Source organism: Giraffa tippelskirchi, chromosome 5 (genome assembly GCF_054371585.1).
Source record: "Giraffa tippelskirchi isolate mGirTip1 chromosome 5, T2T-mGirTip1v1.2.pri, whole genome shotgun sequence".
In the NCBI taxonomy this organism is placed as follows: domain Eukaryota; kingdom Metazoa; phylum Chordata; class Mammalia; order Artiodactyla; family Giraffidae; genus Giraffa; species Giraffa tippelskirchi.
This window is the reverse complement of record NC_137279.1, coordinates 80,988,676-81,015,531: the sequence shown is the minus strand read 5'-3', so window position 1 is coordinate 81,015,531 and position 26,856 is coordinate 80,988,676. Positions and strand designations below refer to the sequence as shown.

Genomic DNA, 26,856 nt, shown 5'->3' with positions numbered 1-26,856 from the left:
AAAAGATTCTCAACATCATTCATTATCAGAGAAATGCAAACCAAAATCACAATGAGGTACCATTTCACACCAGTCAGAATGGCTGCTATCCAAAAGTCTACAAACAATAAATGCTGGAGAGGGTATGGAGAAAAGGGAGCCCTCTTACACTGTTGGTGAGAATGCAAACTAGTACAGCCACTATGGAGAACAGTGTGGAGATTCCTTAAAATACTGGAAATAGAACTGCCACATGACCCAGCAATCCCAGTGCTGGGCATACACACCAAGGAAACCAGAATTGAAAGAGACACGTGTACCCCAATATTCATCGCAGCACTGTTTATAGTAGCCAGGATATGGGAGCAACCTAGATGTCCATCAGCAGACGAATGGATAAGGAAGCTGTGGTACATATACACAATGAAATATTACTCAGCCATTAAAAAGAATACATTTGAATCTGTTCTAATGAAGTGGACAAAACTGGAGCCTATTATACAGAGTGATGTAAGCCAGAAAGAAAAACAAAGATAGTAACGATATCCCTATATGCGAGACAACAAAAGAAACACAGATATAGAACAGTCTTTTGGACCCTGTGGGAGAAGTCGAGGGTGCGACAATTTGAGAAGGTAGTGTTGAAACATGTATATTATCATATGTGAAACAGATCACCAATCCAGATTTGATGCATGAGACCGAGTGCTCGGGGCTGGTGTGCTGGGATGACCCAGAGGGATGGGATGGGGAGGAAGGTGGGAGGGGAGTTCAGGATGGGGAACACACGTACACCCGTGGCAGATCCATGTCAATGTATGGCAAAAACCACTACAATATTGTAAAGTAATCAGCCTCCAATTAAAATAAATAAATTAATCTTAAAAAAATGAAATTAGAACAACAACAACAAAAAGAAACCAGCAATCATGAGAAGAGGAGAGGACAAATGCAGCACGTGGAATATACATTTGAAATCAAAAGACCAGAACTCAGAACAATCTTGCATATATATATATATATATAGACTGTTATTTCAAAACCTCATGCTAACTGCAAACCAAAAATAAACAATAGATACACATACAAAATAAGAAAAGGGAATCCAAAAATAACACTAAAGTTTGTCATCAAATTACAAGAAAACAGAAGAGAAAGGAAGAAAAAAAACCTACAAAAACAAACCCAAAACAATTAACAAAATGGGAATAAGAAAATACATATCAATAATTACCTTAAATGTAAATAGATTAAATGTTCCAATCAAGGGATATAGACTGACTGAATGGATACAAAAACGAGACTCATATATACACTGTCTAGAAGAAACCCACTTCAGATCCAGGGACCCACACAAATTGAAAGTGAGGGTATGATAAAGGGTATTCCATGAAAATGGAAATCAAAATCTGAAGTAGCAGGACTCATATCAGACAAAATAGACTTTAAAATAAAGGCTGTTATAAGAGACAAAGAAGGACATTATGCAATGATCAAAGGATTAATCCAAGAAGAAGACATAACAATTATAACTATATATGCACCCAACATAGGAACACCTCAATATATAAAACAAATGATAACTGACATAAAAGGAGAAATCGACAGTAATACAATAACAGTGGGAACTTTAACACCCCCACTTACATCATTGGACAGATAATACAGACAGAAAATCAATAAGGACAGACTTCCTTAGTGGTCCAGTGGTTAAGACTCCACACTTTCAATGCAGGGGGCACAGGTTTGGTCCCTGGTCAGGAAACTAAGATCCCACATGCTGTGTGATATGGTCAAAAGGATTTTTTAAAAAAAGAAAATTGATAAGGAAACACAGACATTAAATGAAATATTAAACCAGATAGACTTAATAGATATTTATAGAGTAGTCCATCCAAAAGCAGCAGAATATACATTCTTCTCAAGTACACATTCTTCAGGATAAATCACATGCTGGGCCACAAAGCAAGTCTTGGTAAATTTAAGAAAATTGAAAATATATCAAGCATCTTTTCTGACCACAATGCTATAATATTAGAAATCAACTACAAGAAAAAAAAAAAACTGAAAAACACAAACACATGGAGGCTAAACAATATGCCACTAAACAACAAATGAATCACTGAAGAAATCAAAGAAAAAATTTTTTTAAATACCTAGAGGGAAATGAAAATATAAAAATAATGATTCAAAACCTATGGGATGCAACAAAAGTAGTTCTAAGAGGGAAGTTTATAGCAGTACAATCTTATCTCAGAAAATAAGAAAAATCTCAAATAAACAACCTAACCTTACACCTAAAACAACTAGAGAAAGAAGAACAGACAAAACCCAAAGTTATCAGAAGGAAAGAAATCATAAAGATCAGAGCAGAAAGAAATGAAATAGAGACAAAGAAAACAACAGAAAATATCAATGAAACTAAAAGCTGGTTCTTCAAGAAGATAAACAAAATTGATAAATGTTTAGCCAGATTCATCAAGAAAAAACAGGAGAGGACTCAAATCAATAAACTTGGAAATGAAAAGTTACAATGGACACCACAGAAATAGAAAGGATCATAAGGGACTACTACAAGCAACTATACAACAATAAAATGGACAATCTGGAAGAATTGGTCAAATTTTAGAAAGGTATAATCTCCCAAGACTGAACTGAGAAGAATACAAAATATGAACTAATCACAAGTACTGAAATTTAAACTGTGATTTAAAACCTCTCAACTAATAAAAATCTAGAACCAGATGGCTTCATAGGCTAATCTATCTAACATTTAGAGAAGAGTTAACCAGAGTTCCAGTTGTGTCATCCATTAGTACTTGGTACTTACATATAGGAAAGATTTAACACCTATCCTTCTGAAACTCTTGCAAAAATTACAGAGGAAGGAACACTCTCAAACTCCTTCTTTGAGGCCATCATCACCTAGATATCAAAACCAGACAAAGATACTACAAAAAAGAAAATTACAGGCCAATATCACTGATGAATATAGATGCAAAATTCCTCAACAAAATACTACTCAAACAAGTCCAACAATATATTAAAAGGATCATATACCATGATCCAGTGGGGTTTATCCCATGGATGAAGGGCTTTTTCAATACCTGCAAGTTAATCAACTTAGTGTGATATAATGCACTAACATATTGAAGAATAAAAAACATATGATCATCTCAATAGATGCAGAAAAGAAAAAATAGAAACCTTTTGACAAAATTCAACACCTATTTATGATTGAAAAGAACTCCAGAAAGTAGGATATATAGAAACTACCTCAACATAATAAAGGCCATGTATGACACACCCACAGCTAACATTACACTCAGTGATGAAAAAGCTGACAGCATTTCCCCTAAGATCAGAAATAGGACAAGGATGTCCTTTGTTCAACATAGTTTCAGAAGTCCTAGTCACAGCAATAAGAGAAGGAAAAAAAAAAAGGAATCCAAATTGGAAAAGAAGTGAGACCAGAAAATGACTAGATTGCATCAAGAATTTGGTAAAGTTGCCAGATACAAAATTAATACACAGAAATACACTTCTATGCACTAACAATGAAAGATCAGAAAGAGAAATTAAGGAAACAATCCCATTTACCATTACATCAAAAAGAATAAAATACTTAGGAAAAACCTACCTAAGGAGACAAAAAACCTGTACTCTGAAAACTATAGACATGGATGAAAGATATCAAAGATGACACAGATGGAAAGATACACACTGTTTCTGGATTGGAGAAATCAATACTATCAAAATGACTACACTATCCAAGCCAATGGCTTTTTTTTTTTTTGCTGATTTAAAACAAAAACAGTTTTTAATTTGTATAGAAACAAAAGACCTGTAATAGCAAAAGAAATTTTGAGGGAAAAAAAATGCAGATCTAGAGGAATCAGGCTCCCTGACTTCAGACTATACAACAAAGTTACAGTAATCAAATCAGTATTGTTCTGGCACAAAAACAGAAATATAAGTCAATGGAATGGGATAGAAAGCCTAGAAATAAACCTACACATGTTTGGCCAATTAATCTACAACAAAGGAGGCAAGAATAATATCAATACAATGGATAAAAGATGATTTCTTCAATAAGCAGTGATGGGGAAACTGGACAGCTGCATGTGAAGAATGAAATTAGAACATTCTCTAACACTACACACCGGGCTTCCCTGGTGGCTCAGTGGTAAAGAATCCGCCTGCAATGCAGGAGCCACAGGAGATGCAGGTTCGATCCCTGGGTCAGGAAGATCCCCTGGAGGAGGGTATGGCAACTCACTCCAGTATTCTTGCCTGGAGAATCCCACGGACAGAAGAGCCTGGTGGGCTACAGTCCACAGGGTCGCAAAGAGTTGGACATGACTGAAGTGACTTATTTGAAAATCCCATGGATAGAGGAGCCTGGTGGGCTACAGTCCATGGGGTCGCTAAGAGTCGAACACGACTGGGCGACTTCACTTTCATGCACTGGAGAAGGAAATGGCAACCCACTCCAGTATTCTTGCCTGGAGAATCCTAGGGACGGCGGAGCCTGGTGGACTGCCGTCTATGGGGTCGCACAGAGGCGGACACGACTGAAGCGACTTAGCAGCAGTAGCAGCAGCAGCAGAAGTGACTTAGCATGCATGCACTAACACCACACACAAAAACAAACTTAAAGTGGATTAAAGATATCAATGTAAGACCAGGTAGTATACAACTTTTAGAGAAAAACATAGGCAGAACACTCAATGATATAAATCGTAATAATTTTGGAGCTACCTCATAGAGTAATAAAAATAAAAAAATTAAAAAATGGGACCTAATTAAATTTAAAAACCTTTGCACAGCAAAGGAAACCATAAACAAAATGAAAAAACAACACACAGGATGGGAGAAAATATTTGCAGACAGTGTGACCAACAAGGGATTAATCGCCAAAATATATAAACAGCTCATGTAACTCAATATCAAAATAACACACAATCCAATCAAAAAATGTGCAGAAAATATAAATAGACATTTCTCTAAAGAAGATATACAGATGGCCAAAAAGCACATCATTAACTCAAAGATGCTCAACATTAGTAACTATTAGAGAAAGGCAAGTTAAAACTACAAAGAGGTATCACCTCACCTGGCCAGAATGGTCATCATCAATAATCCTACAAACAATAAATGCTGGAGAGTGTATGCAAAAAAGGGAACCCTCCTACACTATTAGTGGGAATGCAAATTGGTACAGCCACTATGGAGAACAGTGCAGAATACTGTTCAAGAATAGAGCTACCATATGATCCAGCAATGCCACTCCTGGGCATACATCTAGAGAACACCATACTTTGAAAATATAGATGCACCCCAGTGTTTACTGTGCACTGTGTACAACAGCCAAGACATGAAAACAACCTAAATGTCCATCAACAGATGAACAGATAAAGAAGAAGTGGTACATATATACAATTACTCAGCCATAAAACGAGTGAAATAATGCCATTTGTGGCAAAACAGATGGGTTTAGAGATTATCATACTAAGTGTAATAAGTCAGAGAAAGATATCATGTGATATCACTTATATGTGAAAGAAAGTGAAAGTGAAGTCCAACTCTTTGCAACCCCATGGACTGTATCCTACCAGGCTCCTCTGTCCATGGGATTTTCCAGACAAGAATACTGGAGTGGGTTGCCATTTCCTTCTCCAGGAGATCTTCCCTACCCAGGGATTGAAACTGGGTCTCCCACATTGTAGGCAGACGCTTTACCGTCTGAGCCACCAGGGAAGTCCACTTATATGTGGAATCTAATAAAATGATACAAGGGGAACTTATTTACAAAACAAAACAGACTCACAGATTTAGAAAACAAACATGGTTATCAAAGGGGAAAAGTAAGGGAAGGGATAAATTAGGAGGCTGAGATTAATATACACACACTACTATATATAAGATAGTCAACAAAAACCTACAGTATAGCCCAATAACTTAAATAAGAAAAGAACCTGAAAAAGAATAGATATAGGTATATGTATAACTGAATCATTCTGAAACTAACACATTTTAAATCAACTATACTCCAGTATAAAATAAAAATTTTTTAAAAGAAAGGAGAAGATATATTACACAAGCAATGGATGCTCATTATAAAAACTTATACATATATTACATTATGCTCATTACTATAGTATGTACATAATATACCAGAATTCATGACATAAAATTATTACTTCAATTTAGTCTAATCTAGAAAATCTTGCTATGCTCATCACATCAGTTCAAAACAAGATGAAGAGGGTCCCTATCCTTTGGTGTGTATAAGGGAGAACAGACATAAAGCAATGGTGATTACAGAGTGATTAGAGTTCATAATGGGAACCCTACTAGATCTTAATCTCATCAGAAGGGTCTGAGGAGGCCTCTATGAAGAGCAGAGAACAAAATAAAAATCATTCATAATCTCACCAGCTGGAAATAATAGCAGTTTGATTCGAGATTATTTTCTTCCAATCCTTTCATATATACTTTCTCTAGATTCATCCCCTGAAACTCAGCATGATAGTCTCTGGTTACTCATTCTCTATAACATGCTATTCCTTCTATCGTAGAATTTCATACCTTGGCAATTTTTCTGGAACACTGTTTACATGTCATATTAATATATGATAGTAAGAAAGGGTTTATGACCAAAGCAAGTTCAGCATGAGTTAGAGTTTCTGATGTGCTAATGAGCACTGGACACCTCTAACATGGGGTTATGGTATTAATGGCCTCGTTTTCTAAACCAATTGCATTTTTATATTTTTAAGAGGCTTCTTGAAGAAACACAAAACCATTCTGAGAAATATTCTATGAACCTGGACATGTTTCAGGGGTGTTTAGCTCTTAACAGAGTCTCACTATTTTAGAACATGAAACTCAGTCTATGTGTTAAATGTACCTAGCACATTGCAGACAGATCAAGGTGGAAAACCTCAGACTCTTGCCAGGCTCTTCCCATTTATCAGAGCCCAGCTTGGAGCTCCTGGCCTTGTTTAGGGTAGGGAATATGTGGCAGCCTAGGCCACAGTCAGCACTTTCCTTCACCAGTTTCTCAAAATAAACAATGGACATTAGAAGCTACTCATGGGTTACCCAATGCACACACATTGCCACAAGACCTGTTTTGATTCTGATTTGGAGCTCCCAAGTCCCTTTTCCTCTGGAAGGTACCCAATAGTTCTTGAAATCTGGCTAAAATGAATGTTTCTTCTGCAATGACACCTCGTGGTCAAGAAGGGGAACACAAGGACAGTAGGGTTTCCACATTCCTTCTGCTGCAGCTAGAGAAAGGTTTCCCTCCAGAGCAGCCCAGGTCAGTAAGAGACATTGATGTCAAATTGACAAGGTTTAACTTTTCTGCCTCCTACCCCACCATCTCCCTGATCCCATGGTTTGTCAACAAGCTCAAGCTGCCTTCAAGATCTTCCCTGGCTGCTGGGAGCAACGTCCATGCCCACCCTTCAGAATGTGTGTGGGTGTGTGCCCAGTCGTGTCCAACTCTTTGTGACTCCATGAACTGTAACCCACCCACCTCCTCTGTCCATGGGATTATCCAGGCAAGAATACTGGAGTGGGTTGCCATTTCCTCCTCCAGGGGATCTTCCTGACCCAGGGACCAAACCTGAGTCTCCTGCATCTCTTGCATCGGCAGGTGGGTTCTTTTATCACTGAACCACCTGGGAAGCCCACACTTCAGAACATCCTCCCCTAAAATGCTCCCGCCCCTAGGATTACTTCTCCCTCCTTCCTTGGTGTCCAGATTCCTACTCCTTCAGTGCATGAAACTCAGCTGCCTGACAGGGTTTAGAAGGCTGTTCAGAGAGCTCACACACGTGATCTCCTCTTACCCTCTCCACAGTCTTTGGGGAAGGCTGTATGACGATCATCCCAATCTTGCAGATGAAGATACTAAGGGTCTGAGAGGCTACGAGTGACAGAAGAAGCCAGAACTCAAACCCTCATTTGTTGATTCCAGATTCCCTGTCCTTTTACTGCTGGCTTACTCCTGCCGATCTAAGTTAAAGGAAACAGTCTCTAATGCTGAGAATTCTCTCTTTAGATGTAGAAGGGTTGAGGAACTCTGCTCCCCAGAGTTCCCACTGTGGATTGTTTTAAAATATTTTAAAAGTCATAAATAGGTTTCAACTGACCCACGGAAGATGACACAATAGACTCTCTAGGGCTCCATGAGGCAAGGCAGAGCCGAAGTCTTCAAGAACAACACCCAACCCACATCACCATCCAGATGCTTTTTTCGGTCACTGTCAAATCCCAATTCTGACTCTGGTTAATTCTTAACTAAAGGCAGAATAAATCTTTTCCGAAGTAACTAAGCGATATCCATTTAACCTCTTTTATTGCCCTCATGTTTTTGGATCATTGAAAAACTGAGCTTTGGCTTCTAACAAGCAGAGGAATCTTTCCTGATGGAGATAGGAGAGCTGTGAGTAGGGTCCCCACATCCTACAGGGCAGAGGCCAGCCTCCCTAGTCCAATACACAGGCCCTACATCATCTCTCATCTCAGCTTCTCTTCAATGGTACCTCCCATCCTTTCTGCATGCACAGTTCCTAAGCTTTCTCCATGCTTAGCCTACTCATTCTTAAGGAACCAGCTCAGATAACAGCTAATCATTCCACCAGGCACTTGGTCTCAGTACTTTATATGTACTTTTATTTAAACTTCACAATAGGACTTCCCTAACTCCACACTCCCATGAGGAACTAAGATCTCACATGCTGCAAAGAGAAGCCAAAAAAAACAAAAAACAAAACTTCACAATATCCCTATGAAATAAATAATAATTTTATGCCCATTTTACAGATGTACAAATGAAGGCACAGAGAGACTAACTTGCCAAGGTAACACAGCTAACAAGCCAGGATTGAAGACCATGCATGCTCCTAACCACCATGCTCTCCTGCCTGTTCAAGTGCCCCCTCCTTGAAGAAACCTTCAAGTGGTTCTATTCTAGCACCACTAGATACAAACTATGACAGAATTTCCCATCTTGTTACCCTCTATTAGCTTCACTGACAGGTGGGTCAGTGGTAAAGAATCTGCCTGCCAATGCAGGAGATGTAAGAGACACAGTTTCGGTCCCTGGATCAGGAAGATCCCCTGGAGAAGGAAATGGCAGCCCACTCCAGTATTCTTGCCTGGAAAATTCCATGGATAGAGGAGCCTGACAGGCTATAGCCCATGGGGTCACAAAGAATCAACTGAGTGACTGAGCACGCACTCATGCAACCCTGTGCTATACACACTCTGCTGGAAGGCCAGATCAACTAGTGTCTGTGGCTGACCTGTGACCATTTATGGAGTCCCTGGGCTGTTCACAGCCCAGAGATGGGAGGTCATACAGCTAGAGGAGAGCTGCCAACCAGTTTTGACACACTCAATAAAAACTTGCCAGCCAGAAATATGTAAACAAATCCAGAAGCTTATTGAAATCCATAATACATCTCCTATTTTACATTTAAAAGAGTGGGTTCTACTAATTCATTTTTTTCCCCAGAAGTTCTTGTTTTACCCCCAAACAAATGGATGGTAGAGTGCTTAAGTTCCCCTCATTTGGCAGGAGCCCCTACCTGTGCCCTCACTTGGTGGGGCTTGCTCTCCCACCTCATCTCCTCAGACCTGTTGTCTATACCCACTGCTTCACCACCCACTTCCTTTCCACCCACACCGGAGAGAAAGTCTTCCTAGAAGTTAATCCAATGGGACTTTCCAGACCTTGTCTTTCTTGATCTTCAGGAGTGGTGGGTGCAGCTGGCTAGGCAGCTGGTGGAAACAGGGCCCAGGGACTCCACTGGGGTTTTCCCACATTAGTTGACTCCAAGGTAATGGCAGCGGGATGTTTATACTGCTCCTTTTTTTTTTTTCCAGTTTGTTTCGTGATGGAAAGGTCAAATACCAAACTGCCTGGTACAAAACCAGTCTCCTGGCAACCACACCAGAACCTACCATTTCCTTCCCTGAGAATGTGGGAACCTCATAGCAGACCCAGTTGTGTAGTGGGTGGGACCATAAAATGGGGTTGAGTTTGGGGGGTGGGAACCAGGGCAGTCTGAGATGTGTCTGCCTAGATAAGGGATGGAAATAGAAACTTCTCCATCCTTAAGTGGAGCCACAGAGTTAGACTTGAGGACTTAAATGTATACTTTAGGGCATATAATAATCAAAACTAAAATCCCACCAGTGCTTGTGCAGCGACTGGTTACTGATACAGGCTTACTCGAGAGAATTCAGTTATGGGGAATAAAGAAAACAAGTTAACATGTACGATGTTATTATTTGTCACAATAACCTATGAGATAGACACTATTATGAGAAAAATGCTGCTTAGAGAGATGGTCCAAGATAATCCAGTGCAAAATGCAGGGGGGAGGGACAGCCATCAGGAGCATCTGACTGGTCAGCCCAGGGTCTCCTCTGGCAATGCTAATCACATCAGTGGCACCTTGATGTGGGGGACTGGCCTTCCTTGCAGACCTTTTTACCTGGTGTGACTTGACGCTCTTGGTGCAGGACATTGTAGCTCTTCCAGCTGTACTGAGGGGCTGGGGAGCCCTCCTTTGATTGGCAGGTCAGCTGGATGTCATTCCCAATTACAGTCTCTCCCTGGATGCTGCAGTCTGGCTTGGAGGGTGGCACTGTGTAGGGGAAGAGCCAAAGAGAAGCCATGAATTAGTTGGGGCTTGGTGATAGCCACTCCCTCATCCCAAACACATATGTACTGCCTTGTTTGTTCACAGGCAAAGAAATGTAAAAACCATTCTTAGCTCACACGCCATAGAAAACAGTCTGCAGGCTGGATTTGGCTGCAGTTTTCCTACCCTTGGTTTCAGTGACTGCCTCTCTCTCTGAAACCCTTCAATGTAAACTTCTTAGGAATGTTCCCTTCAGTTAAGCAGTACTCTCTTCCTGTGCTTTGCTGATGAAATGGAATTACCACAAGTGACTGGGTGATGGAAGAGACCCCTGGCGGCAGTGGGATTATGTGCAGGGCAGAGAATGAGGGCTGAGGGGATGGAGGGGACAGAAAGGAACAGATACCCACAAAAAAGAAGCCCACAGAAAGAAGGTTGCGAAAACCAACAGGCCACCCTCAATGCACAAGCCTAACCTGATCTCTTAGAATTCCTGAAGACCTTAAGCCAGGGTCGTTCACTCAACACTGTAAGTTAACATACCACTGTGTACATTGGTTTGTTCTACAAAAATACTGTATACCTGACTCTGCTGGGCATGGAGATGACATAGTGTGTAAGTTTTTGTTTAAGGAATCCAGTGGGGGCAAAAAAAAAAAAAAAATCAATGACCAGGCAGGACGCAACAATGCTGAGACAGGAAAGGCATGACAAGGGACACTGACCCAGTCATGAAGCCAGTAGTGGAGGTGGTGGGAGGGGTTGGAGAAAGAGAGGGGATGGCACTTCAGCCTGAGGGAGCAGCTTGTGCAAAGGCCCTGAGGCAAGAAAACTTCAGGTAGTGTCCCTTTTGGTGGGAAGAAGAGGACACCCAGTGGAAAGTACTATTACTGAATTCCTCAGTGGCAGTCCTGTCCATTCTGTTTCTTTCTCTGTATGCCTCCCTTGGATGGTTTGCTTGCCCCAATAAATAATGCTGCCCTTTCTACAATGCAGACTGAACAGGTGCACAGTCACTGGGTGTGGAGGGTGAATCCCAATCTCTGCTTGGCCCAGAGTTGCTGGGAAAAGCTATCCAGGAGGCACCTCTCCCCTCTAGCCTCACATTTGCTCTGGTATTTGCTCTCTGACAAAGGCAGCTGGTTGCTGGGTGTGCCCCCTCATTTCCTGTTGTCTTGATGAGGGGCAGCCAGGCATGGAGCAGCGTAGGGCAAATCAAAGGCATTTCCCATTGCCACCCTAGTCCCTAAACCTAAAAGGCCCTAGGTTCAAGAACAGGACTCAGGTATCCATGCCCAGACCCCGGGGACTGAAGCAGCTTGGGGAGGAAAAGGCTGCTACCCATGGGCTACTCTCACAAACAGCCCTCTGCCCTCCCTGCTGGCCCAGCAAGCAGGTATCTGCAGGACACAGAAAGTGAGCATCACTTCTGAGGAGACTGGCTCCTGGTCAGAGATGTTTGTGAGCCAAGCTTTATCTCTTGACTCTCCAGAGGTCCAGGAACATCCCTCCCTACCAATAAAAACTCTCACCCTTGCTTCCCAGGTACTCCTTTAACAGGATCCTAACCTTTTATTCCACAAAAGAGACTGGCCACAAATACAATACCACCTTCGAAGTCTCTCATTGACTCAGAGCCATGCTGAGGGTGCATGACTAGTAGCCAGTATATGCTGAACATATCCAATGACTAGCTTTCTTACGCCACCATTTGCTGAGGGAAAATTATTAAAAACAAATCCCTAATTCACTCTTGAGAAACCTGTATGCAGGTCAGGAAGCAACAGTTAAAACTGGACATGGAACAACAGACTGGTTCCAGATAGGAAAAGGAGTACGTCAAGGCTGTATACTGTCACCCTGCTTATTTAACTTATATGCAGAGTACATCATGAGAAACGCTGGGCTAGAAGAAACACAAGCTGGAATCAAGATTGCCAGGAGAAATATCAATAACCTCAGATACACAGATGACACCACCCTTATGGCAGAAAGTGAAGAAGAACTAAAGAGCCTCTTGATGAAAGTGAAAGAGGAGAGTGAAAAAGTTGGCTTAAAGCTCAACATTCAGAAAACTAAGATCATGGCATCTGGTCCCATCACTTCATGGGAAATAGATGGGGAAACAGTGGAAACAGTGTCAGACTTTATTTTTTGGGGCTCCAAAATCACTGCAGATGGTGATTGCAGCCATGAAATTAAAAGATGCTTACTCCTTGGAAGGAAGGTTATGACCAACCTAGATAGCATACTGAAAAGCAGAGACATTACTCTGCCAGCAAAGGTCCATCTAGTCAAGGCTATGGTTTTTCCAGTGGTCATGTGTGGATGTGAGAGTTGGACGGTGAAGAAAGCTGAGCGCCGAAGAATTGATGCTTTTGAACTGTGGTGTTGGAGAAGACTCTTGAGAGTCCCTTGGACTGCAAGAAGATCCAACCAGTCCATCCTAAAGGAGATCAGTCCTGGTTGTTCATTGGAAGGACTGATGTTGAAGCTGAAACTCCAATACTTTGGCCACCTCATGTGAAGGATTGACTCATTGGAACAGACCCTAGTGCTGGGAAGGACTGGGGGCAGGAGGAGAAGGGGATGACAGAGGATGAGATGGTTGGATGGCATCACCGACTCGATGGACATGGGTTTGGGTAAACTCTGGGAGTTGGTGATGGACAGGGAGGCCGGGCGTGCTGCAATTCATGGGGTCGCAAAGAGTCGGACACGACTAAGCGACTGAACTGAACTGAATCCACTCTAGAGGCAGCAGTAGAAATAACGGCAAACAAGGGACCAACCATTTCCTAGGGTACCCACCTTTTGGAGGAATGTGTCAGGGTCCTTTCCCCAGGCCCTAAACCGCAGCCGTCAAACTGCTTTCCCACCTCAGCTCATCCTAGGCACCCCCAGCGCTCACTCCGTCCAGCCCCTCCCCGAAGCTCCCCTCCGCAGCCCTCACTATCAAGAACAGCTAGGACCTAGAATCATACAGATCTAGTTCAAACAGCCCTTCCACCCACTGAGGGGGGATGTAGGACTCTTGTAGATCTTGGATTCGCAGTTGGCGCGTCCCAGCTCCTAAATAGACTGTAGATTATACCCGAATATTTATAGAGGGCGGAGTGATGGGAGGGAGCGAGTTCAGGCCTCTCCAAAGCCTGCGACTCCCACTGTAGACGTCAGGGGGCGCCAGAGGCCGGGAAGACGACCGGTCCTGCCCGGCGCCTTCAGGTCCCTGGTCCCCGGGCCAGGTGACTTCCCCTTGGGGACCAAGACGGTTCTCCCTCCTTCCGGAAGCTCCGTGCGCGCCTCAGTTTACTGTGAGGCTACGCAGCCTGAATGGACGACCCCATATAATTCAAAAGCTTTTCTGCCTAAAATCAGCCCAGCAGCAAACCGTTTGGAAATAAAACTTGTAAAAATCTTTTTTCCTGGGTTTACTTAACATATAGTACCAATTATCTCTCTTTTTAAAGCAAAACAGTCTTTTCACCGAGTTTCATAATCTCAGATTAAATCTGTAGTCTTTGCCCTTCGAGTTTAACTAATTCGTCTCTTAAATTGCAGCTGGTCCTAAGAGAGGACAGGGATGAAATCCGGACACTCATACTTGAATGGGGCCCGGCTGCCCTGCCTGAAACCAGCTTGCTGCCAGAAGAAAACCGAAGCCGTTAAAGACGGAAGCCAGAGGAGCCAGAATTAGTCAGAGAAGGACCAGGCGGAGCAAAGTGGGGGACTCAGCTGGGGGTGAACCAGGATAAGGGGAGGGGGTTAGGGGGGGCAGACAGTGCGGAGGAGAAACTGGAGGAAAATGCTCTTTTCCCCGGCTGGGTAATATCTCTCTCGGGAGCTAATGCAGATAAAATTAAGCGCTGTGAACACAAAACGGTTTAATGCAACATTAATTATAATAGCTTAAATTGGAAACAGTGTCCAGTTCTGGGACAGAGGACTCAGCAGTCCCTTGCTGAAGTGGCATGAAGCTTAAAGAATAGCAAGTGCTAAGACAGCAGGTAATGAACCAAAAAGAGAAAAGTTCTATGGTTAGGTTACAAATTCAGTTATGTAGAGAAATAACTATGTGGATAGGAGCTGGAAGAAAACATGGAGAAATAAAACCCAATGATATAGGTGAATGTTTGTCTTTTTTTGTTTCATCTTTCTTTAAATTAGTATTTTTTTAAGAGGCAAGGGGTCACCAAACACAGCTATTTGTTCATTTGTGTTAGGACTAAGATCATTGTAGCGGGAGAACAAGAACAGGACAGCAGAGCAGAAACAGGCTTCTTTCTAACAGTTTGGTGCATTAGAGATTTTGACATGAGGAGCCCTTCACAAACTGGCAGACTCTTGATTCCACAAAGCCAGTAGAAAAACACATCATGGCACTCCACCTGGTCTGGGTCAACTGAAACACAGCTGTAAAAATGCCGTAAGATAATAAAATGTGATGGTGTCAGCCTTGTCCATGAGGTTAGGGGAGATGTTCCTACAGCTCTAAGACCATCAAAGCTCCCCATGAAAACCTTGAAATAAATATCCATGTACTCAGAGGGCTATGGGGCTTCAGTGTCCCAGACCTAGGTTAAGACCTTCAGTGTGGAAGAGCAGTTACAGAAGCTCAGTTTTCAGTGAGTGATGCTTCCAAGATTGGCATGTCCTGTGGACACATCCATGGCTGGCACTGCTCTGCCTCTCCAACCTTCTTTCATTGGCATGGGTGCAGGAAGGGCAAGACACAGGTTAATGCAATGACACCATAAAACATAACTGGCAAGCTCACATCTGCCATAAAGTGAAAGAGAGGGTATGCTGAAAAGTTGTCAGCCATGAAGAATTTGGGAATCACCCAGAATTGGAAGGCTTGATGGTTGGGAACGGTGAAGGGATTTGAGCAGCCCTGTTTCCATCAAAGTTTGCACACTTTCTAGTGGTCATTTAACCTCTTGGGTCTCCATGTTCCCTTCTATCAAATATGAATGTTAATACCCACTGTCACAGATGTATTGCAAAGATGAAATGAAATCATATACATAGAAGACTTATTGAGATGCCTGGAACATAGCAAACAGATGCTCAAAAAAGGATAGTTGTTATGATTGTGAACTTGGTGTTATCTAATTAAAAGAAGCTTACTCCTTGGAAGGAAAGCTATGACCAACCTAGACAGCACATTAAAAAGCAAAGATATTACTTTGCCAACAAAGGTCCATCTAGTCAAAGCTATGGTTTTTCCAGTAGTCATGTATGGATGTGAGAGTTGGACTATAAAGAAAGCTGAGCGCTGAAGAATTGATGCTTTTGAACTGTGGTGTTGGAGAAGACTCTTGAGAGTCCCTTGGACTGCAAGGAGATCCTTTAGTCAATCCTAAAGGAAATCAGTCCTGAATATTCATTGGAAGGACTGATGCTGAAGTTGAAACTCCAATACTTTGGCCACTTGGTGCAAAGAACTGACTCATCTGAAAAGACCCTGATGCTAGGAAAGATTGAAGGCGGGAGGAGAAGGGGATGACAGAGGATGAGATGGTTGGATGGCATCACTGAGTTGATGGACATGAGTTTGAGTAAGCTCCAGGAGTTGGTGATAGATAGGGAAGCCTGGTGTGCTGAAGTCCATGGGGTCACAAAGAGTCAGACACGACTGAATGACTTAACTGACTGATACAGGCAAAAGTCATTGCAATTTGATGGTACTTTTCCCTTCATTTAAGAGGGATCCCCTTGGTTTGCAGAGCAGGAGGACACAGAGATTGGGTAGTTAGTTACATGGAATGGGTACAGTTTCCTGCCCTCCTCTTACACAACTAAGTAAATACATTAGTCTTTATTTGGCCACAGAAAGCCTGGAATTCAGTCATTATAGATTCACCAATATAAGTCAGAAAATCTGATATATCATCTTCCTTATATCATTAAAATGTCATTCCATTGCAAATTAATATGTAAATTGAATATAATTCCAACCAACTTTTTAAAAAACATAACAATGTGGTTTTAATATTAACATGAAAGAATAAATGTGTAAAACTGATTTGGAAAAGTTTAGTAAGAGAAGATATTACATAGTGCCAGATTTTAAAAGCCATGCACACAAATACTGATAACTAAATATGTATGTGTGCATGTGTGTTTGTATCTCAACACAGACTACAGACATACTATCATCACAACAATGTGATATTGACGTAGAAATAATCAAAAGGAGAATAAATGAAATAAGGAGTAAAAAACAGCTGTGTGTATATAAGAATTTAACTTGTGACAAACCTGGCATTCCAGTGGGAAAATAATTGTTTCTTTGGTGTAATAAATGATGTTGATGTAATTGGCTATCCATTTGGAAGAAAACAAAGACCCTTAGTATCCTATGTTCAAAAATAAATTCATGATGAAACAAAGATCTAAGGGTAAAAAACAAGACTTACAAACATAAGAAAAGAACATTAAGTTCATTTTTATAACCACAAAGGTGGTGTGAGAGATTTTGTAGAAGACAAGACTCCCCAAATCCAGAGCAAAAAACGTCAATAGGATATGGAGGGGACTTCTCCTGTGTCTCAGTATGTCCACTAAAATCTTCAAGTTGAGGCTCTGAATGGTTAGTATCCTCAGTGCTAAGGAGAGGAGTGACCTTCTCAGCAGCGAATTCTCCAATTATTAGTTACCCTCCTCCTTCCCATTTAAGAGAAGTCTAGAGATTCATCAGAGAGATTTCTTTAAAGACTGTCAGAAATAGGGACCATGAGCATTTCTCCTCCTTCTCTTGGTGGAAGGGAAGGAGGTATTTCCCCGCATCTCATTCCCAGCCATGGAGGAACCAAGAAAATACCATGTGGAGATAGCAGTTGTCTACTGTCGGGAACTGGCATCTCTCACTTGTCTCTGAGGCTTGTAAGGAATCAGTAAGTTCCTGCAGTCTACTCCTGGAACTTGATGATGAAAGGGCTTTATAGATGTCCTTGGGTATCTGAGGAACCATCTGGGGTCACATTCAGGTCCTACCACTTACTCAGGGAAGCTAGCTGGAGCAGACCGCAATGGCCAGGTGAGGAGAGCATGCAACAGTGAAAAGGATCTGCCCTTCCAGGTGCAGGGTTTAGCAGAATAAAGATGGAGGCATGTTCTTGTCACACTGAAAGGATTTGGTCCCAGAGAGCTGTTGGCTGGGTCAAGGGGAGCCCAGAGTGGACAGTGAAGAGTAAGAGCAAGTTACCACAATCAGGGGAAGGTGGGAAAGGGTGAAAGATGTGAAAATCTGGCCTGCAGGTGTGCAAAATGCTTGTGTCAGGTGGATCCCTTGGTGGGAGCCAGTGCTGAGGAACCCTCTCCTGCACCCCACAGAAGAGGCAGTAGTGGGGTGTCTGCTCTGATTGGAATCATGGGATAGCAAGAGAAGATGGTAAGTGGCCTGGCTAGGTGATCACGGCTTTGCTTTCCCCTTTAACACTTGGCCATGACCTCAGAGTCACAGAAGTGAGAGTGGGAGGAAGTGGACTAAGGAGAATAAGGAAACAGACCCAGCCTTCAATCCACTGTTGGTCTCCTCACCTTAGGGTGTCAGCGCCAAGTTAAGGAGAGATGTGAAGCTTATCCGGGCTTCCTAGGTGGTGCTAGTGGTAAAGAGCCTGCCTGCCAATGCAGAAGACATAACAGATGAGAGTTGGATCCCTGGGTTGGGAGTATCCCTGGAGCAGGGCGTGGCAACCCACTCCAGTATTTTTGCCTGGAGTATCCCATGAAGAGGAGCCTGGTGGGCTATCGTCCATAGGGTCGCAAAGAGTCAGACACAACTGAATTGACTTAGCATGGATGTGAAACTTGAATTGAACAGATTTTTTTTTCACCTAGTCAATTAACAAAATTTATAAAAAATTAAGCTTCCCTTATGGTGCAACTGGTAAAGAATCTGCCTGCAATGTGGGATACCTGGGTTTGATCCCTGGGTTGGGAAGATCCCCTGGAGAAAAGAAAGGCTACCCACTCCAGTATTCTGGCTTGGAGAATTCCATGGAATTTCATGGGATCACAAAGAGTTGAACACAACTGAGTGACTTTCACTTTCATAGAAAAATTAAGAAGATTGATAATATTCAGTTCTGGTAAGAATATAGGAAAACAAGCATGATCACATAATGTTCATGGCAATAGTAAATTGCTTTGGAGAAAGTAATTTGCCAGTATGGCGTAACTTTTAATGAAGGCAAAGTCTTTGACCTAGAAATCCTTCTTTTCAAATTTTTTTTCCTTGATGTCTAATGATGTTGAACAATAGAAATCCTACTTTTAAGAATCTATCCAACAGAAACAAAGATAACACAGTAAAAGAATATGCATATACATGTATATGTACACACATATATGTACACATATTATACATACATATATATTGTTTGTACAAAAAAATGGAAACAGCTTGAGAATGCTCATCAGTATGGGCCACTGGAATAATCAGTACATTCATGCAAGGGAATGTATTATATTAATAGGTATATTTGTATGTAATGATCTGGAGAAATTTACATGAAACATTAAGAAAGAGAAAGTTACCAAAAAACCTTTATAATATGATCTCTTTTTTTAAGAAAAGGAAAAAAAGGAAAATGAAATATGTGTGTGTATGTGTGTGTGTTGAAAGGACTTGGAGAGGAGTATAGAAGAATACGCACAAATACTAGCCTTGGCCACCTTGTTAGCACTAGAGTGCAAGGAGGAGATTGTTATTCTTTATTCAAGGCTTTATTGTTTAACTCACTACAGTGATTCAAAAACCCAGGCAGTCACCTTGTGCAATTAAAAGTAAAATCCCACTATGTAGTGTAAAGGGGGTAAAATGGAGGAACATGATCCATTTCTTTAGTTTAAAATATGGCTAAAAAGTATTTCTACCCACCAGTGTGGGGATCATTTCTTAGAGTAGACACAGGCTGGCTTACTAAAGTTTTTCCAACAACTGTTTGACGTTGAGTCAGGTGCCTACTTTCTCTGGGCCTCATCTACACAATGAAGATTCTAAAAGTAGGTGATCATTCTAATCATTCCAAAATTATAAACTCCAATAATAAGCTATTTGTATAAAAAGAATGGTATTGTGGGACATATTTCAGAGACAATAGAACCTGATGAATGGTGTGTTAGAGCTGAGGGCTGGGGAGATGGTGGTATGAAGGACTTCTACTGATTAGCTGAATTTAGAGCTGGAAGAGATGCCTGACATGTAAGAGTCATGATTTGGCCCTCAGCATCACAGCAAGGCAGGGAGAATCTTTCCAGTAGGATCTAGGATTTCCATTTTTCCTCTTTTTAGTAAGTTTTCCATGGAAAAGAGAGGAGCTGGTGTGAAGGAAAGGGCACTGGATGGAGCATGGACAGAATCTCCAGGGCTGACCCCCAGGGACCACTCCAAATCAGCCTTGATCTCTGTGCTGGGGAGCTGTATGCCCAGACAGAATCGTATTTGGTTCCAGGGGGAGAAGCAGACCCCACAAGCCTCCAGACAGACCAGATGAGGGGAGAAGTCTTAGCTCTTTATCAGGCATTGCTTCTAGTTTTATCTTGCCACCAGGGTGCCTCCTCCTTACACCCTACCCTCCCCAGCCCCTTCCTATCACCCCAGGAAGGAGGAGACACTCACCAAGGACCAAGAGATGGACACGTGAGTTGGAGACGCCGCCCAGATCTGACATCAGTGAGACGGAACACTCATAGGTGCCATTGTCATCCATGGTCAACTGGTCAATGGTGATGGAGGCATCTGACTGCTCGACATTGTTTGATACACTAGCACGATTCTGATAAAGTTCACCATAGATATAGCTTTTGGTTGAAAATTTCCAGATGAGCACCCTTTCCTGGAAGGAAGAAGAAATACCACTTGGTCTTCAGCCTAAGGCCCTGGCACGATGCTGCAGCCTGTCCTGTCTATCCTCACCCACCGTCCCCAGGCCCAGATGTACTGACAAGCCGACCCTGCAGAACAAAGAGCTCTACATATGGGGCCCATTCGTGGATTCCTCTTATGATCTATAGTACTAAAAGCCTGGGGCAGGTAGGCACTTTATATCCAAGGCTTTCACCTCTTATAACCTATGGCACCTCTTACTTACGCCATTTTAGTTCCTTGTCTGTTCTCAAACCTTCAGTCAACCAATATTTTTTGAGTATATAAGATGTTCAGGCATTGTGTTGGGCAGTCATCCATGGCTTGCAACCTCCCTTTATTTATTTGACTCTTACCTTTGGAATTTGTTTATTCATCAATATATTCATCATTTATCAAATAAAACATGGTACTAGCTAAGATCACTACTTTTGAACCAGACTGCCTCAATTCAAATCCCAGCTCTGCCACTTAGTAGTTGTATGATCTTGAGCAAAATATTAGAGGAAAACAATAGAATAGGAAAGACTAGAGATCTCTTCAAGAAAATTAGTGATACCAAGGGAACATTTCATGCAAAGATGGGCACAATAAAGGACAGAAATGGTATGGACCTAACAGAAGGAAAAGATAATAAGAAGAGGTGGCAAGAATACACAGAAGAACTATAAAAAAAATACCTTCATGACCCAGATAACCATGATGGTGTGATCACTCACCTAGAACCAGACAACTTGGAATGCAAAGCCAAATGGACCTTAGGAAGCATCGCTACAAACAAAGCTAGTGGAGGTGATAGAATTCCAGTTGAGCTATTTCAAATCATAAAAGATGCTGCTGCTAAAATGCTGCACTCAATATGCCAGCAAATTTGGAAAACTCTGCCGTGGCCACAGGGCTGGAAAATGTCAGTTTTATTTCAGCCCCAAAGGAAGGCAATGCCAAAGAATGCTCAAACTACCACACAATTGCACTCATCTCACACGGTAGCAAAGTAAGGCTCAAAATTCTCCACGTCAGTCTTCAACAGTACGTGAACTGTGAGCTTCCAGATGTTCAAGATGGATTTAGAAGAGGCAGAGAAAACAGAAATCAAGTTGCCAAAATCTGTTGGATCATCGAAAAAGCAAGAGAGTTCCAGAAAAACAACTACTTCTGCTTTGTTGACTACACTAAAGCATTTAACTGTGTGGATCACAATAAATTGTGGAAAATTCTTCAAGAGATGGGAATACCAGACCACCTTACCTGACTCCTGAGAAATATATATGCAGGTCAAGAAGCAACAGTTAGTACTGGACGTGGAACAGCAGACTGGCTCACAAATCAGGAAAGGAGTATGTCAAGGCTGTATATTGTCACCCTGCTTATTTAACTTGTATGCAGAGTACATCATGCGAGATACTGGGCTGGATGAAACACAAGCTGGAACAGGATTGCCAGGAGAAATATCAATAACCCTAGATATGCAGATGACACCACCCTTAAGGCAGAAAGTAAAGAGGAACTAAAAAGCCTCTTGATGAAAGTGTAAGAGGAGAGTGAAAAAGTTAGCTTAAAACTCAACATTCAGAAAACTAAGACCATGGCATCTGGTCCCATCACTTCATGGCAAATAGATGGGGAAACAATGGAAACCGTGAGAGACTTTATTTTTCTGGGCTCCAAAATCACTGCAGATGGTGACTGCAGCCATGAAAATAAAAGACCAACCCAGACAGTATATTAAAAAACAGAGACATTATTTTGCTGACAAATATCTGTCTAGTCAAAGCTATGGTTTTTCTAGTAGTCATGTATGAATGTGAAGTTGGACTATAAAAAAAGCTGATTGCCAAAGAATTGATGCTTTTGAACTGTGGTATTGGAGAAGACTCTTGAGAGTTCCTTGGACTGCAGGGAGATCCAACCAGTCAATCCTAAAGGAAATGTTCTGAAGTCCTGAATATTCATTGGAAGGACTGATGTTGAACCTGAAACTCCAATACTTTTGGTTACCTAATGTGAAGAGCTGACTTATTTGAAAAGACCCTGATGCTGGGAAAAATTGAAAGCAGGAGGAGAAGGGGACGACAGAGGATAAGATGGTTGGATGGCATCATTGACTCAATGGACATGAGTTTGAACAAGCTCCAGGAGTTAGTGATGGACAAGGAAGCCTGATGTGCTGTAATCCATGGGGTCACAAAGAGTCAGACACAACTGAGCAACTGAACTGAACTGAGCAAAATGTTTGATTTCTTTATGAGTCTATTTCTTCTTTTACAAAGTGAGGATAACGATAATAACACTCGTATCATAGGATTTTTGTGAGGATTAAAGTAGATAATATAGGAAAAGCAAATGACATTGAGCCATGGGCTTAATGAAGCCACCTCAGGTAAACAAGTAGAGAAATGGCAAGCCCCCAAGCTACTTAATTGAGAAAGTCAGGGAGAGGTCAGAGAGATAAGAGAGGAAGCCAAGATAAGACTATCAGAAAGCCAAGAGAGGGAGATTCCGAGATGGGAAAGTGGTTGATAGTCAGAAAAGCTAGGGAGAAATGAAATAAGATGAGGACAGAATCAGTACATTGAATTTAACAAAAGAGAAGTTGCTGGTGATTTCGGTGGAGTGTTAGGGGAGGAAGGCAGACCATGCTGGGTAGGGAAAAGAGTGTGGAGACATAGGGTCAGGTCTGAGGTCTGCATGTACTCTTTATGCAAATCAGGAAAAGATACTCTAGTTGTTGGACAGGCATATCTGTGCCAAGCTAATGGTGATCAGGTCCCCTGGGCTGGATACCCAGATGCATAATTCACCTGGTCACATGCCACAGCTCTGGTAGGAACAGATGACTCTCAGGAAGCTTGGCTGAGAAAGGGAGGAACAAGAAAGCAGGAGATGAGGGCCTGTCTTGAGCTGTGGATGAGTGTATGGATGTTGGTCTTTCTCAGTTCAACTTTTTTTCTGACCTACTGGTTACAGCTATACTAAGGCTTCCCCTTCCTTGACTCTCCCCCATGTCATCTCCCACTCTTGCTAGTACTTGTCACAATAATCTCCTTGAGGGCATAGATGTAATCCTTTTCTCTACACCCTTACTTGCTCTCAAGTAACAACAAATTAAAATTAAAAATAGGGCTGTGGTAGAACTCACAGAGTAGTCTCACACCTAGACAGCATATTAAAAAGCAGAGACATTACTTTGCCAACAAAGGTCCGTCTAGTCAAGGCTATGGTTTTTCCAGTGGTCATGTATGGATGTGAGAGTTGGACGGTGAAGAAAGCTGAGCGCCGAAGAATTGATGCTTTTGAACTGTGGTGTTGGAGAAGACTCTTGAGAGTCCCTTGGACTGCAAGAAGATCCAATCAGTCCATCCTAAAGGAGATCAGTCCTGGTTGTTCATTGGAAGGACTGATGTTGAAGCTGAAACTCCAACACTTTGGCCACCTCGTGTGAAGAGTTGACTCATTGGAAAAGACCCTAATGCTGGGAAGGATTGGGGGCAGGAGGAGAAGGGGATGACAGAGGATGAGATGGTTGGATGGTATCACCGACTCGATGGACATGGGTTTGGGTGAACTCCAGGAGCTGGTGATGGACAGGGAGGCCTGACATGCTGCGATTCATGGGGTTGCAAAGAGTTGGACACGACTGAGCGACTGAACTGAACTGAACTTGACCCCAAAGTTCCATTTTAAAATAATTTGTCTTATATATGAATACATATTTATAAACAATTACAATAGTTGTTATAAATATATACCTAGAGGCATGCATATATGGATATTTATTGCAATATTATTTGTGGTAGCAAAATATAGGGAGTAAAACAAATGTCCATCATTGGTACATATAGAGCATTCATAAAATGAAATACATAATATGAATTTTTTTAAAAAAATAAGATAAATATAAATGCACTGACATATGGAAAAAGTCCAAAGTATATTAAGAGGAAAAAAGCCACATGGAGGACAGTGTGCATGAAGTTTATAGAAACTTACATATTCATATATGTAAATATATGCCTATGTTTATATGTGATGCATCTATAGAAGGCCACCCCAAAATCTGGTAACAGTGGTTGCCTCTAGTGGGCTTCCCAGGTAGTGCAGTGGTAAAGAATCCACCTGATAATGCAGAAGATGTAAGAGACTAGGTTCGATCCCTGGGTTGGGAAGATCCCCTGGAATAAGAAATGGCAATCCACTTCAGCATTCTTGCCTGGAAAATTCCATGGACAGAGGAGCCTGCCAGGCTCCAGTCCATGGGGTTGCAAACAGTTGGACACTACTGAGCACACACACTCACACACTCATACACACACACACACACACACACACACACACACACACACACACACACCTGTAGTGAGGGGAATAGGAGACTGGGATTCTAGGGTGGAAAGCAGATGTATTTTCATGTGTATGAATATATACATTTTCTGAACTGGCATAAAGAACCATTGGAAAGAAACACAAGAAACCAGATCTTAGCCCAAAGTGGTATTCATGGTACTGAATCATTGTGGCAGAAATACCAACAAGTTAAGTAAATGCTGCCCCCAAAGAACCAGTACCAGTGAAAATTAGCCTTGTCTGGGAGAAAGGGGAGATAAAGGGATTAGGGTATGGAAACTGGGACAGCGATGGGACAAGATTGGCAAGGTTGGGAATGAGACTTCTCAATGTACTTCATGATGTTTTAATTTTTGAACCATAGTATTACTATCTATTCCAAAATAGAAAATAAAATCTCCCCATACTCCCCAAAAGAACCCAAGCAGGAAGAAAAAATAAAAGAGCTACAACAAAATTTGGTCTCAGGTAGAGCTCTGTGTTAATCAAAAGTAATGACAGACTCAAATGATACAGTAAAGGTCACTTGAGACTGGACAACAGAGAGATATTTGAGGGAAGGTAACTCTTTCAAACTAGAGATGGCACAGGACAGCCCTCCCTGGGTCCAACATTCACTGCTCCTTCCCCACCCAGCCCAGCCTGGGTGTTAACTAGGTTTAGTCTATCTAACATGTATTGAAAGGTTTGTAGTGCTTGTCCTCTAAGACAGGAGTCCCCAACCTCCAGGTCATGGACTGGTACTGGTCCTTGGCCTGTGAGGAACCAGGCCACACAGCAGGAGATGAGTGGCAGGCAAGTGAGCGAAGCTTCATCTGTATTTACAGCTGCTCCCCATCACTCACATTACCACCTGAGCTCTGCCTCCTGTCAGATCAGTTTCTGGAAGATAAGCTCAGGGCTTCCACTGATTCTGCATTATGATGAGTTGTATAATGATTTCATTGTATATCACAATTTAATAATAATGGAAATAAAGTGCACAATAAATGCAATGTGCTTGAATTACCCCCAAACCACCTCCCACCCCCTAGTCCCTGGAAAAATAGTCTTTCACAAGACTTTCACCAGTCTTTTGGTCCCTGGTGCCAAAAAGGTTGGGAACTGCTGCTCTATGGTCAAGTCATACTCAATCCTATATGCTCCCAACTTTTTAAAGACCCTTACCGTATGACTCCTTAGAAGCTTGTCCCACTGGATAAATCCATCTCGGTTGAGGGAGGAAGTTTGGTAGGAGCATGGAAGGGTAACACTTTTCCCCCTGGCAGCCCGAAGAACATCCTTTGGGGTTTCCACAGAGATGGCATGGACAGTCATCCAGACTGGAAAGAAAGTAGGAAGTAAATGACATGGCGTACCCACTCATTGTCCACTGGATCTCCTCCAACCACAGCTCAACACACTACAACTGCAATCTTGGCCATGGCACACTAGCTGTTCTTCTCCAAGCCTCGGGTGAAGACAAACACGTATACCTTGGTTCACCCAGTCCCCATCCTGCAGCATCTCAATAAAGTTAAGCGGCTTGTGTGGTGGGCAAAATCCTGGCTTTGAGCCTCAGCCCCACCCCTCCCCTTAGGCATTGTGTAAACTTTTCTTAGCCTCAGTTCTCATCCAGAAAAAGGAACACTAACACTTCTCAGAACTGTTTGGAGAGTTAAATGAGATAACATGTAAATGCTTTGCTTAATGCCTGGCACATAGAACGTACTCAATAAATATTTCCCACCATCATTTTTTGATAATTCACTCAGTATTTAATACACATTTATGGAGTGCTTATATATGGTAAATTTGTTGAATAAGATTAAGTCAAGGTAAAGAGAGAGAGGGTACTCCCAGGGGCATTTATTCTATATAAGTTTATCAGAAAAAAAAAAACAAAAAACGGTGAGAAAAAGAGTGTGGTCACACCAGCATCTCTCATCACATACATTCTTACCATGTGACATTGACTCTCCTCCATCAAGACCTGGGGTCTGTGTCCCCTCC

At 42.0% G+C, this 26,856-nt stretch overlaps 1 protein-coding gene across 1 annotated transcript in view; it reads right to left on the bottom strand.

Moving 5' to 3' along the window:
• Nucleotides 1-26,181, bottom strand: part of GPA33 (glycoprotein A33) — a 41,213-nt gene extending 15,032 nt beyond the window's left edge. The window contains exons 1-3 of the mRNA XM_081489289.1: nt 26,032-26,181; nt 20,275-20,491; nt 10,497-10,649 (exon numbers count right to left, since the gene is read on the bottom strand). Coding sequence (XP_081345415.1) covers nt 10,497-10,649; nt 20,275-20,491; nt 26,032-26,181 — 520 coding nt within the window. The remainder of the gene's footprint in view (nt 1-10,496; nt 10,650-20,274; nt 20,492-26,031) is intronic.
• Nucleotides 26,182-26,856: the final 675 nt, after the last annotated feature.